Source organism: Pezoporus occidentalis, unplaced genomic scaffold (genome assembly GCF_034315485.1).
Source record: "Pezoporus occidentalis ecotype Australia unplaced genomic scaffold, CSIRO_AGI_Poc_V1 ctg61, whole genome shotgun sequence".
Lineage (NCBI taxonomy): Eukaryota > Metazoa > Chordata > Aves > Psittaciformes > Psittacidae > Pezoporus > Pezoporus occidentalis.
This window is the reverse complement of record NW_026915955.1, coordinates 3,015,150-3,029,603: the sequence shown is the minus strand read 5'-3', so window position 1 is coordinate 3,029,603 and position 14,454 is coordinate 3,015,150. Positions and strand designations below refer to the sequence as shown.

Below are 14,454 nucleotides of genomic sequence, written 5' to 3'. Positions count from 1 at the left end.
TTATATACCGGGCATGACGTGCTGTGGTATGGAATACCCCTTTGGTTAGTTTGGGTCAGGTGTCCTGTCTCTGCTTCCTCCCAGCTTCCCCTCCTCCCTGGCAGAGCACAAGACTCACAAAGTCCTTGGTCAGAGTAAACATTACTGAGCAGCAACTAACATCGGTGTTATCAGTGTTGTTCCCAGGCTGAAAGTCAAAAACACAGCGCTGCACCAGCTACTAAGAAGGAGAAAAATGACTGCTACTGCTGAACCCAGGACCCTTGTTCAAATCTATAGGTTTTGCCTCTGTATTCTTTCAGAAACAGCACATCTGTTTGCAGTGACTGGATTTGTCTGTGAATGCGTGAAGAGGTTGGAAAAAAGGTACTAAAAGCCTTCTTCTCTGACAGAAGCATAATGCTAACCAGTAGCAGGAAGTAAAAACTAGAATAACTTAAATGAGCGTGCATTTCAATAATGAGCATGACATCCACAGTGAGAAGTGGTGACTTCATCATTTCTTCTCTGTAGTAGAACCCAAAGCTAGTTCTAGTGAACCAACAACGACGGAGTGACACAAAACCAACAAAAAGTCCCTTATGGATTCTGATATCTAGGTGATCAGTGCTTATTAGGTGTAAAAGCTCAGGTCTCCGACACATCAATTGTATGAATCTTCTAAGAGATTTTTGTTGTCTGATTCATCTTTTGACAGCAGTGCCTTCCTTCTATTCCCCTTACTTTATTTTCTGCAGAGAGGTTTTGAAGTACGTTTATTTTCTAATGTATTTGCCACAGGTTGTCTAACAAAGAGGCCAGCTCTTGCTAAAGGTATTTGTTTTGCATTTCAAAAGTACTTCTAGTTTCACAGAGGGAGGAGCCTGTGTTACTCTTGAATGTGCAAACTTCTCACTGATACTCAGAGCTTTAAGATGACTCCATACTATCGCGGATCTCGGTAAAATTTAAGCTTATAGATAGGTTGTGCCAGCTGAAAAATTACATCTGCATTATTATATAAGATGTCCCTGAGAGCAATATAACGCCCACAGGCAAAACATGAAGTTGTCAAGTAACTCAAGAGTGATAGTGTAAATTCTCCTTTTAAATCAAGGACGCTGAGGTACCAAAAGAGCTGCAGTTGTATTTGTGAAGGAGTGAAATTTTTCCTCAGAAAAAACCCAGCAAAATGTACTTTTTGTAGGTACTTCAAGTTGATCAATTCACTTTTTCCACACAACCACAGAAGTTTAGCTACTTTATCATGAAAAGAAATGCTGTCCTTTCACATCTAACTCTGCAGCATCTGTGGTGGTCTTCTTCTGGAGCTTTGAAGTAACATGAATTTCTTATTAGATTATTTTGAAGACTTCTGGTAGGAGCAGGATTGGTGTCCCTTGTGGTGCCCTGATCTGTAACTAGAGTGCTCCAAAGTGTAACCACGGTGCAAATAAATAAATGAATTCCACTTTTATCTAGCATTTCCCATACAATATGACTGTTGAGCTGTAACAGTCAAAATGCCACATCATGTTGTTAGTGGTTTCTATTTCAAAGCCTGCAAACATGTAGGCCTAAGTTGTGGAACTATTCAGAAGAAAATGAAGGCTGTTGGTAATACAAGGTTATATTGTGATATGTTTAGGTCTTGAACAGATGGAGGATTTGGTGAAAGGCAGATGAAGACCTGGCACTTTTCCTACATGCCTTCCTAAGCAAACATCAATGGTAATATTTTTAACTATGAATCTTTAAAACTGTGAAACTGAAATGTATCCAGTAAGTCTTGAAAAAAAAACAAAACAACACAACTTAGGTTTCATACCATTGGAAAATGTGCTTAATAAAAAGGGTGACAGAAACTGAAGCTTACCTTTTTTATTACAATAAAACCTCCATAGTTTTAACTCGGGTGAACTCAGAAATGACCACAGAAGACAGAAAATAAAAAGGAGGACAACATTTTATTTTTCTTGTTGAATCTGTCTCTGCATCTACCATATGTTTTAGTACTTTCTATTTTCTTTGGATTTTGATTGCCTGAAGTGATTAGCTGAGTTTGTCTCCAGATGTTAGGTCCTGCGATAGAAATAAGGCTGAGCATCATGTGCATACATGAGCACATGTGCAGGTGTAGCTCTAGTTTTTTCTTTTTGGTAGCTGTACTTCTTTCATAAATATATTTATGTAGGGGCTAAGCTCATTGGAATCCTCTGTGCATACGAATGAAAATTCTACATTTGGAATGTAACAGCTGCTGACCTGCACAAGTAGGTCATTGTTGATTTAAGCCTTAAAGTATTTTTTAGCTAATATCATGAGTTCAATAATATTTATTTGTACCCGTGAATTTTCTGTTTGTTCATATAAGTGTTCAGTCTTCTTTTAAGTTTTGCTGTGTGGTTAAAGGTTAATGTACTCTTGTAGCAGCAACTCCACTTGTATTGCTTTACTTTGTTTTACCCATGTTTTCATTTGCAAAAACCAGAAGCTCCCAGTCTGCCCAAATCTTTTTGATAGGTGGCACTAATAAAGCTACAGCCTTCATCTCTTGTGTCTCCTTTCTGGAAGTTTTTTCATGATTCAAATTGCTTTTTGCCACCCTTCTTCATACTTCCCACTCTTGTACTTGCACTTTCTAGAGAGGGGTGATTAGTCTAAAAATGATGGCATAGAATTTATCTCTGAGTGGAAAGAGAGGTGAAGATAATATGAATTCTAATACTCCATTTTAACTTCTTATGACACCCAGGTCCCCTTCCTCATGCAGCACAGTATAGTTATGAGCCCTGTAGCGTACAGGGTACTCAACTCTTCTTCCTGAAGTGTATTACTGTAAAATTATCTGGCATGAAATTAATCTGCTGTTGTGCTACGCAGTTCCTTGTGTGTTTAGGTCTATGTTGCTCTGCATAGACACCCAAGGTAGCTTTTAGGAAGTGGTGCTGCTGGTAGCAAAATACAGTTGCATGATGCTTAGTAAAACTGCCTGAGACCCAAACAAGCTCATGCTATAGTTTCACTGTTTTCTATAGTGTCACTGTTTTCAGTGACAGAGCCAATTCAAGCCCTTTCTTCTCTATCCTGTGGTTCATTTTCTTTCTGTCTCAAAATAGCTGTTTCAGACTGTACTCTACACAAGATCACTGAAAAATCAAGAGGTGTAAGAGTGGGGTACCATAAACCTACCTTGTCTCTTAAAGCAACTGTATTTTGTAACCACCCATGTTAGCTCTGAGAGGATTAGACTCTGTTGGGTGGTGGAGAGACCCTGTTTTCCTCACCTGTAGGAAAAGGAGTTATTTTTCACCTGAATAAGTGTTCATCACATGCATATTGTATTGCTGCTTAATGATGTTACACTTCCAAGGTTCTTCACGTGAGCTTTAAATCACAGTTAAGTCTTTGTCCAGGACAAAAAACCAAACCAAAACCAAACCATAATATTAATTTTAATTTGGCTGTTCAGTGATTCATTTCAACTTACTAGTCTACACTATTTGTTTTGAACCACTATACATCAACATTCATGAACCAGTGCATGTGCAGAGCAGGAAAATGTATTCATAGAATCACATAATAGTTACGGTTGGAAAGGACTTAAGATCATCAAGTTCCAGCCCTCTGCCATGAGCAGCAACACCTCACACTAAACCATGTCACCTAAGACTCTGTCCAACCTGGCCTGGGACACTGCCAGGGATGAAGCATTTACCACTTCTTTGGGCAACCTGTTCCAGTGACTCACAACCCTCACAGTAAAGAACTTCCCTTGTTTAAGTTTAAACCCATTACCCCTTGTCCTGTCACTACAGGACAAGTGAAGAGTCCCTCTCCATCCTTGCAGGCCCCCTTCAGATACTGGAAAGCTGCTATGAGGTCTATGCAGCCTTCTCCAGGCTGAACAGCCCCAACTTTCTCAGCCTGTCTTCATAAGGGAGGTGCTCCAGCACCCTGATTGTCCTTGTGGCCCTCTGGACTTGTTCCAACAGTTCCATGTCCTTTTTATTTTGAGGACATCAGAACTGTACACAGTACTCTAAGTGTGGTCTTATGAGAGCAGAGTAGAGGGGCAGGATCACCTCCTTTGACCTGCTGGTCACGCTCCTTTTGATGCAGCCCAGGATATGGTTGGCTTTCTGGGCTGTGAGCACACACTGCAGGCAGCTCATGTTCAGTTTCTCATCAACCAACACCCCCAAGTCCTTCTCTGCAGGGTTGCTCTGAATCTCTTCTCTGCCCAACCTGTAGCTGTGCCTGGGATTGCTTCGACCCAGGTGTAGGACCTTGCACTTGACATGGTTAAACTTCATGAGGTTGGCATCAGCCCACCTCACAAGCATGTGAAGGTCCCTCTGGATGGCATCCCGTCCCTTCAGTGTATCAACTGAACCACGTCACTTAGTGTCGTTGGCAAACTTGCTGAGGGCACTCTCAATCCCACTGCCCATGTCACAGACGAAGATGTTGAACAGGACTGGTCCCAACACTGACCCCTGAGGGACGCCACTTGTTACTGGTCTCCAGCTGGACATTGAGCCATTGACCGCAACTCTTTGCGTGCAGCCATCCAGCCAGTTCTTTATGCACCGAGTGGTTCATCCATCAAATTGATGTCGCTCCAATTTAGAGACAACGGTGTTGTGTGGGACAGTGTCGAACACTTCACCCAAGTCCTGGTAGTTGATGTCAATTGCTTTGTCCCTATCCATCAGTTCCGTAGCCCCGTCATAGAAGGCCACCAAATTGGTCAGGCAGGATTTCCCCTTAGTGAAGCCATGCTGGCTGTCACCAACCACCTCGTTGTTTTTCATGTGCCTTAGCATGCTTTCCAGGAGAATCTGCTCCAGGATTTTGCCAGGCACAGAGGTGAGGCTGACTGGTCTGTAGTTCCCCAGGTCACCCATTTTCCCCTTCTTGAAAATGGGGGTTATATTTCCCTTTTTCCAGTCATTGGGAACTTCACCTGACTGCCATGATTTTCCAAATATGATGAACAGTGGCTTAGCAACTTCATTCAACATCTCCTTCAGGACCCATGGATGGATTTCATCAGGTCCCATGGACTTGTGCACATTCAGGTTCTTAAGATGATCTCAAACCTGATTCTCTCCTACAGTGGTACTAAGGTCTTATTTTCACAGTCCCTGCATATGCTTTCCAAGACCTGGATGGTGTGGTAAGAGCATTTGCCAGTGAAGACTGAGGCAAAGAAGTCATTGAGAATCTCAGTCTTCTCCATATCCAGGGTAGCCAGTTCTCCTGATAGCTTTCAGAGAGGGCCCACATTGTCCTTAGTCTGTATCTTGTTTGCTACATACTTATAGAAGCTCTTCCTTCAACCAGCGGTCTTGGGTCCCCCTGCCCTCTAGGGCTTTATCCATGGAACCTTACCAAGCATGTTCCTGAAGAAGCCAAAGTCTGCTGTCCTGAAGGCCAGTGCAGTGAGCTTGCTGCACACTCTTCTCACTGTCCTGACAATCTCGAACTCGACCACCTCATGATTGCTAGAGTCAAGGCCGCCCTGTAGTGTCACATACCCAATCAGACCCTCCCTGTTGGTGAGCACGAGATCAAGCATGGCACCTCTCCTTGTTGGCTCCTCTACTACTTGCAAGAGCACGTTGTCCTCCACACAACTGAAGAACCTCCTGGATTGCTTGTGCCGTGCTGTACCATCCCTCCAACAGGTATCAGGATGGTTGAAGTACCCCATGACGACAAGAGCCTGCTAGCGTAAGGCTGCTCCTATCTGCCTATAGAGCACTTCATCCACACAGTCCTGATCGAGTGATCTATTACAGATCCCTACAGTAATGTCACCCATCACTGTTCTCACCCTGACCCTGACCCACAAGCTCTCTGTTGACCTGTCTCCAGACAAAGTTTCATGCTCTCCAGACTATCACTAACATAAATAGCTACTCCCCTTCCCTGTCCTGTCCTGTCTTTCCTAAGAACCCTATAACCTTCCATTCCAACACTCCAGTCATAGAAGGCATCCCACCATATTTCTGTGATGCCAATGATATCAAATGCCCATAGATGTGCACACATCTCTAATTCTTCTTGTTTATTCACCATACTATGGGCATTTGTAGAGAGGCATCTGAGCTGAGCTCCAAATGAAGTCAACTCATTGGCTGGAGTGGCTGAAATACCTCTGCATCACTCCAAGCATTTACTACAGGTGCTGCCAACTGACTGGGAGTTCTGGGATGGAATGATGCACCCCTCCCCCAAGACATCTAGTTTAAAGCTGACTCAACCAGTCTGGCAAGCCTCCTGCCAAAGCAGCGCACTGGCTTCACCAGCCTCCAGTAGACCTGACCTGGCCTCCCAAATCAAGTCCCATGTTCTAAATAACCAAACCCCTGACTTTGGCACCACTGTTCTAACCATTTATTAACCTGCCAAATCTGCCTAGCCTTTTTAAGGTTCCCCCCTTTGACCTGGAGGATTGATGAAAAAATCTATCTGAGCCTCAGAGCCCCTACAGAGGCTCTGTAAGCTCCCCACCTCTCCCAGGGCTCTGTAGTCCTTCTTAATGTTCTCCAGGCTACTGCTGTTAGTATCACTAGTGCTCACATGGACCACTAGAAGTGGGTAAGTCAGTGGGACTTATTAGATCAGGCAGCCTCACAGCAACATTCCTGATCCAAGGCCCTAGTAGGCAACACATGCCCCTTGAGACTGGGTCAGGCCAACAGATGGGTGCCTCTGTGCCCATCAAAGTAGTCACCTTCTACTATGACCAGCTATTTTTTCCTGGCAGCAGCAGCAATGATCCTCTTTACTGGCAAATCAGCAGGATGTCCATTTGGTGAGGTGTGCGTTTCTTCATTAAGTCCCCTGCAGAACTGCAAACCTGTTATGGGTGGCGACATGAGATATTGGAGGAAGTTACTTGCTTTCAATTGTCGTCTTCCTCCTTTATTTTTTTTTTTTCCTTTTTTATTGGTTTGTTGTTGTTGTGGTTGGTTGGTTTTGTTCTTTATTTTGGTGTTTTTTTTCTTTTTTTCTTCCCAGTACCCAGCTTCCTGGATTAATGTCCTCCATCTTTTCTGTATGCGCTATGGTGGACGCCTATGGCCCCTGCACAGTTTGGGCCTGGAGCAAGCAGTCCAGCTACCTCTCAGCTTCCCTGACATCTTTCAGCTATGACTGTGTCCTGCAGCTCAGCCTCTGCTGCAGGAGGACCTCTACCAGGGTGCACTGAGTGTATTGCTCACCTCTCTAGTAAGCTTGTTCCATTTTTTGGTTGAGAGAGCAAAGAGGTCACCCCTCGGTCTTCTTTTCTCTGAACTAGACAGAGTCCTCAGCCGCTGCTCACAGGACATGCCTTCCAGCTTTGTTGCCCTCCTCTGGAGGCATTCAAGGGCCTTCATGTTCTTCTTGAATGGTGGCACTTAGAACTGCACCCAGTACTCAAAGTGAGCCTCCACCAGCACTGATTACAGCAGAACAATCACCTATTCCTTGTTTTTTTTTTCTGTTGGGTCGGTGGTTGTTTTTTCTTGTTTTGTTTTTTTTGTTGTTGTTGTTACTGGCTCCCAGCTTCCTGGGTTAATGCCCTCCTTCTTTTCTGTACGTGCTATGGTGGACGCTTGTGGCCCCTGTACTGCTCACGCCTGGCGCAAGCAGCCCAGCTGCCTCGGCTCCCCTGACATCTTTCAGCTACTGACAGGGTCCCGCAGCTCAGCCCCTGCTGCAGGAGCACCTCCACCAGGGTGCTCCGAGTGCAGCCCTGCCCGTTGGGCACCCCCGCCTCACCAGACCAGTGCAGGCACTTTCTGCACCCTCAGCTCTGCGCTGCAGCCTTCCCTCTTACCGGCTCTGTCTGGTGCCGACGCTGCCACCGCCGGGGCAGCCAGAGCGGAGCTCCCAGACCGGGACCGGGCCTGAGGAGAGCGCTCCCCATCCCGCTCACGCTGCCGGCGCCAACCGCCGCACCACGCGCTGTTCCCGCGCTCCCTAGGGCGGGCTTTCGCCGCTCAGGCCGGGGCCGTCCCTCCTGGCACGGCCCCCTGTGTGTCCCTGCTCTCCTCAGCTGAGCTGCCGGCTCCTGGGCAAGGCCTATCGGGGGCTCGAGGCTCCCTCGGTGGCTGTCGCTGCTCAGAACTGGGGCTCCTGGAGGTCGTGTTTCCCCTCGCTCCGGGGGGGAGGCTCTTCTCTGGAGCTGCTCACTTTGGCAAACGACAGTTAGTGGCTAACGATGACTGGCTTGAATCTGCCGGCGTTTCTCCTGGCGCCGCCCCCTGTGAGTCAGGTGTCTGCGGCATCTCCTCACCTCGGCTGAGTTACTCAGGTGTACTTGAAAATAACCCTAGTTCCGTTGTGGAAAATTGCGAATGGTTTTCCAATGCTGACTATGTAAAACTCCTGGAGAACCCATCACAACCTCCATCCATTTTTAGGACCTTCATTCTGGGATCCATTCTGCGATTCAGCTTGCAACCGATGAACACACAAAACCCACTTCTTACTCTGATTCTGAAGGATGGTTTTAAGAAAGTAAATTTAAAATGTTGGCTAAGTTAACACTGAAACAAAATGTATTTCCAGCTTCCATATTCTGTTCAATTGTATTATTTTCACTACACAAAATATGTGAGAGTTGTTACTGAATAATTTGAGGTACAAAAAAATTCCGGCTTTAGAAATGTATCAAAGTGAAGAAAAGTCCCCACAGTGCCAGTCTTCCATCAGCAATGACAACTGTTTCTCATTTAGAAATACAAAATACTTACCAGTGTAGAATGTCAATACTTCCCATGTTTTTATTTAAACTTTGCAAGTTTCTGTCATGTTGTACATATATATAACATGATCTGCAACTGGGAAACAAGAAAATGGAGATTAAAACTTATTGATGATATTAAGAAGAACTAGTTACAGGAACTGAAATAATAGTAAAAGAGAACTGCCTCTTTAAATATTTCAACAGGGAAACATTTTCCCTGGGGTTTTGAGAATCCTTCTACTACATGCATAAGCAGAAATATACGGAAATACTTTCCTTGCTGGTAACTCCATTTAAATTCCTGCAGCAAGGCTAAGGGTATAAATTTAGAAAAAAATTCTTCTGGGAAACAGCGCACTAGGAAAGTGATTATCCTGTTGTTAGGAAGGCACAATGGTGGCAGGATGGATGCAGCAGGACTTTTGCTGCATTGTCAAGCCAGAATGTCTTCTGCAAACTAAGGAGATTCTTTCAGTCAACTGCTTCTACCAAAGAACTCTGGACACTTCATTCTTCTTTTTTTTTTTTTTTTTTTTTTTTTTTTCGTTTTTATTAGTTGTCATTCTTCAACATGATGAATACTTACAGCAGTATGTTAAAAAAGATACAGTTAAGTCTCTTGGCATCACTGCATAGCAGTCACAGCATTTTCACACAATCTAGTGCTTCCTTTCAGAATGATGCATATGGCATATATACGCACATATGGGGGCTGCTTCTTGGTCCCAGTGAAGTTGGTGGGACCAGTTTTTGGCCCATAGAGTTGTATAAGGTATGTGAATATGTATATATAAAATGCTTTACAATAAACATGACATATACAATCTTGAATTCCAAGATAAGCAGAATATATTTTACATCCAAGTCAAACTTACACTCTGCACTTTTATGTACCTAAAATATTGTATGGATTATAGAAACAAATAATAGAATAATACTTTGCACCAATCGAAGTAATTTGGATACATATTTATGGCATAAGGCTTGCCTTGAATTTGTATTTTAGAGTGGCTTTTTTGGATTTGAAGATCCTAATTCAATTTTTATTATTGATTTTTATGGGCCACGAGTGGGGGATTGTGGTGTCAAGAGGTGAAGGGGTGTACTTTATGGACAACTCAGATGAGTGACTCAAAATATAAGGCTATAAACCTGAAGATTATAACTACTTGACTGTTTTTCCTTTCTGAGGAGAGTCCATTTGGAAGAGCTGGTATGCATTCTGTCTGTTTTGTTGGAAACTTTTAATAGCAATTTCAACCACAGACTGGAAAATCTGGTGAGATAGCTATGCAGTGTGAAACAGGCGTATCTCATTTACTGTGGTAGCAGCCTTTGCACTGATCATTTTTGGAGACTTATTTTCCTCATGAAAACCAGTAGTTTATACAAAAATAATTGACCCGTGTTGTAGATCAGGTTAGATACAACTGCAGATCATGTGGTTCGTTTTGTTTGTGGTTATTTTTTTTTCTTCCGTATACTCTATTTAATTTCAGCCACTTTTCTCTCCATTTCTGTATTTCAAAGGTACACATTTCCAGTATTCCTTCCCCCCCCCCTTTATCTGGTGGTTGGAACATTGGCTTTTAAAAACCCAAAGGTTGGTAAAATCTTTAGCAAAAATATGTATGTATTCATTACTTTAACCAGCCTAAAGTTTAACTTATCACCACTTTATTATTATTATTTTTGTAATTTATACAGAATTTGCCTCTTGGATAGTGTGAAATCTGCATTTTAAGTAACTAGGTTTTAATCAAATTACTTGTATGGGGCAAGCATTTCAAGCTCCTATTTTTAGCAGTTTTCTGCTTGTTTCCTGATATGAAAAACCTACCCAGGTTTTAAAACTTCAGAATATTTTAGCTGCACTGTCCCAATAAGAAAGAAAAATAATTTACAAGGGCTTTATGTAAAGTGGCTAATAGGGCTAGCAAGACAGAAATCTGTATTATCTACATCGGTGTTTTTCTGTTATGTGGCTCTAGCATTCTGTTGGCATCCTGGGAAGAAATCCCAGTACAGACATGTTCTCCAAACTAGAGAATACCAAATATGTATCACGACTGTATATGCTGAGCACCGGTGTTGTTGGGTTGGCTGTATCGGGAATGGTTTGGCTTCTGCAGGAAATCAGGTGGTAAAATTCTGTATTACATACCCTGGTGAACCTGGCTGCCAAGCATGTGCTGCCAGTGCCTCACTTTTCAGCGCACCTGACACAAACTGGCCTAGACCCAAACTTGAGTAATGGGTTTGGCTCACAAGTGCAGAAGCATTTCTGGAGCCACACTGAACCTATTTCAAGCATTGTTTCGTTAGGGTGATTGAAATCTAGCAAGTGCGTTCAGTGCACCAAAAAACCCCACAACCTGCTTATCTCAAGAGAAACTTTTCAAAGTTGGGAAGTTTTAACTTGGTAAGCACAGACTTGTAATGGGTCCTGTAGGCTGTAATTACAGGTCTTAGTTTTATTGTGGCTGTAACAGAACTTCATTTCTACCTAAGCTTTTCTGTTGGGCCCATTTTCTGGAAGCTTCTCAGAAACAGCTTAACATCTGTCAACAGCTTTTTATGCTGCTAGACACTAGGTTTGTTTAACAAAACTTCAGAAGGTTTAAAAAAGAAAACGGCTTCCATTTTTTAGTAAAAAGACAAAACAAGGGGAAATTACATCCTTTCGTATGTATTTAAGTGCTTCTAAGCAGCATTTTACACTGCTTGGATATCATCTTAATAATTGTCCCAAATCTGTCAGAAGGCAAAATACACATAAAAAGCTTCAAAGTGGTAATGTTTCCACCCCCACCATTAGGTGGTTAAAAAGACATTTATGCCCTGTAGTTAGAAATAATTTTATTCTACTACAACTCTGTCTCTTTGCTTGGCATGGTACTTCTAATATGTGAGTCCCATTGAGAAGAGGGAGGAAGAAGAATGTTTTCTACTGCTGATAGCTTACAGAACAGTAGAGAAAAAAAAAATTGTACTCAGGATGCTTTGTGTTCTCACAGTGACTTCCATCTTCCTGCTTCACTGGATTTCAGTCTCTTTCTCTAAAGATACATGGCCAATGAATTAGTAGAGTAAAATATTCTTTACTAAAACTTACTTATGCTTTTTATTTTCCTTTAAACATATGAGTCATCTTCTAAGCACTTTGTCTAATCAAGTCAATATTCCCTGTAACTGAGAAAAATTACATTGTGTTTCCCCTTGCATGCCTATGAGTAAATACTAATTTTCTCAAACACCAACTTAAATAGCTCTTTCTTTGTTGGCCTCTACCAGGTATTCACATCCAGATGTGACTACATGGCCATATCTGCTAATTCTTTTGGAAAACTGCTATACAGGTTTGATGTACTGGGGCTTTACACCACCACCATACTTTACCTGAATGTAATTAATTTTTCTGGGGGCAGAGGTGAAGGGGACAATTGCTTTGGTGCAATGCAGTAGTGTCTGAGAATACAATCTCATTGAAATGATGGAAGCTGAAGTAAAGTTTTATAAAGACTATTCCAGCTGAGGTTGTTCATGGCATAGATAAGGCCATGGATCTTTCACAAGCACAAGACTATAGAAAATTCCTCAGCTGCTATGATTGTTAAGAGGGTTTTTCTTGATACTCAGATGACAACACATTTTTTTCCTGCATTGAGACTAATCCAAAAATCAGTTGTATTTTTTTTAATGAAAAGAAAAATACAAATGCATTTTGATGCTGGCTATGTTAGGAGGGAATGTGGGGAAACATCTCTCAAGAAAACAATTGGACTCCAGGATTATTAGACTGCTATGCTTTGTAGACCACTAAGCTATTTAATGAAAAATCAAGCTCTCGAATAAATGATCATCCAGTCAAACTGTTAAATTATATGGTGGTGGTGTTGTTTTGTTTTGTTTTGTTTTGTTTTTTTTTAACTTAAAACTACAGGCTCTGTGAAGCTTTTGCCTAGGCCAAATGTGCAAGGTGCCATGGATTAAAACACTGACCCATATGGAATGTGTTTGAAGTTTTCAAGAAGTTATCCTGCCAGACTTCATTCCTTAATGACCTTTGATACACCTTGGGTAGCGGAAAGGCAGTTCAGAATCATATTTTGTGATCATATGATTTTGGCAGCTATCAGAAGATGAAGTATGCTAAAAGTTAAGGCTTTTATCCACAAACAATTGGTGTATATTAATAAACTCTATACCATATTTACAAATGCTTTCTCTTGTATTAAAACTAACAGTATTCTGTTCACAGTGCCAATGTTTTTACAGGTAGCAATCCCACAGTACTCCAGTATTTTGGCATGGGAATCAGTAGCGCTTTGTATTTACAGAAAATGTACACATGAATATAAACACGTTACTTGAAACAGTACTCAAAAGATATATCTGTTTGTGTTTCAAAGGTTTAGACTGTACAACACCTTCCCTTTTGGTTGCGAGGGAATACTGTTCCTTGCAATGAGAAGATGCCTGTCTTTTATCCAAAGTGGCATAAAAATGATTACCAAAATGAGCCTTGTTACACTGGAGTTGTGTATACACAGAGTAACTTCAGTTCAAGGTTTATAGATCTTGTTTAGTGCACAGAATACAAAAGTTAAAAAGGTTTTTGTTTTAATTACTAAAATAACCAGACTCTCTCTGCCCTCTGTGAACGCTGTCTCACTCAGCCAGTGTCCTCTGGATGCTGAAGATGCTGGTGGTTTAATGTGCAGCCCAGCTGCCAGCTTGGAAAGCGTACAGTGCACTGGGCCTATATACATATGTCACAGTATGACTCGTGGTAAATGACTATATAACCAAGAGTGCCTCTAGTTCCCCTGTTCTCTCAGGAATCTTCCCTGCTTCATGGCAGCCATAACCAGCCCGGCTTCAGTACTGCTGACTGGGACTCTGCATTCAGGCAGTTCGTGATCAGAAGTGATGAACGGCACCAGGCATGCACAGAATGAAGAGAGGGGAGAGGAACATGAAGGAGATCCAGAAGTGAACCCAGCAGAACCGTGGGCTTGTTTGCAGTGACCCTTACAGCTTCTGCTTTGCCATTTCTTCCCTTTCCATGGTCTTGACAACAGGCTTCTAGCTCCCCAGGGTTTTGTTTGGTGCTGTGATCAAGACGGAGATAGCAGTGCTATGAACAAAAGTGCAAAGCTGCCACTAAGGAGTCTCTTCTTCATTCAAAGTCTGTTCTTGGCTGCCAGTCACTTGACCTGAGTGGTCATTGCTCCTACTACTGCTGTGTTGCTTGTGGAGCAAACTCCTCCACTTGGCCTTGTTCCTCCTGAGATGGTTTAGCATGTTTTCAGATAGGGGAGTATCACCTGTAAACTGGGCCCACCTTTCAAAGAGTGGCTCTACAATGTACGTCATGAACCCTGGGGAAACACACAAAAGACAGCAGGTGAGGAACAAATTCATCACGTGAGTGCGTTGCCCCACAGAATGTCTCAAGAGGATACAGCAATGTTAAGTGGCAAAAGCTCTGACTAGAAGTAACAATAAAGCCGCAAGCAGTCATCAGTTCCTTATGAAACGCACAGCTTTTGACCAGCTCATGACAAAATGTGGCTGTATGTGTATGTGTAACAATACAGTCTGTGAGAGACAGCATCCTTCTCTGAGATTTCAGACTAGAAAGCAACCAGTACTTAATCACACACCAGCTGCAACTTTTCTCCACAGATATTAGAATGGCCCCCTTTTTGCCTATACAATGACTC

General features: G+C 42.6%; 2 protein-coding genes across 7 annotated transcripts in view; one reads left to right on the top strand and one right to left on the bottom strand.

The window, feature by feature from the left end:
* The window catches only part of MTFR2 (mitochondrial fission regulator 2), a 364,022-nt gene that overhangs the window by 17,963 nt on the left and 331,605 nt on the right, over window positions 1-14,454 (top strand). The window lies entirely within an intron of this gene.
* Window positions 9,236-14,454, bottom strand: part of PDE7B (phosphodiesterase 7B) — a 175,763-nt gene continuing 170,544 nt past the window's right edge. For all 6 annotated transcript variants that reach the window (XM_062639618.1, XM_062639620.1, XM_062639622.1 and 3 more), the window contains one exon: window positions 9,236-14,109. In XM_062639618.1, coding sequence (XP_062495602.1) covers window positions 13,892-14,109 — 218 coding nt within the window. In that variant the 3' untranslated portion in view covers window positions 9,236-13,891. The remainder of the gene's footprint in view (window positions 14,110-14,454) is intronic.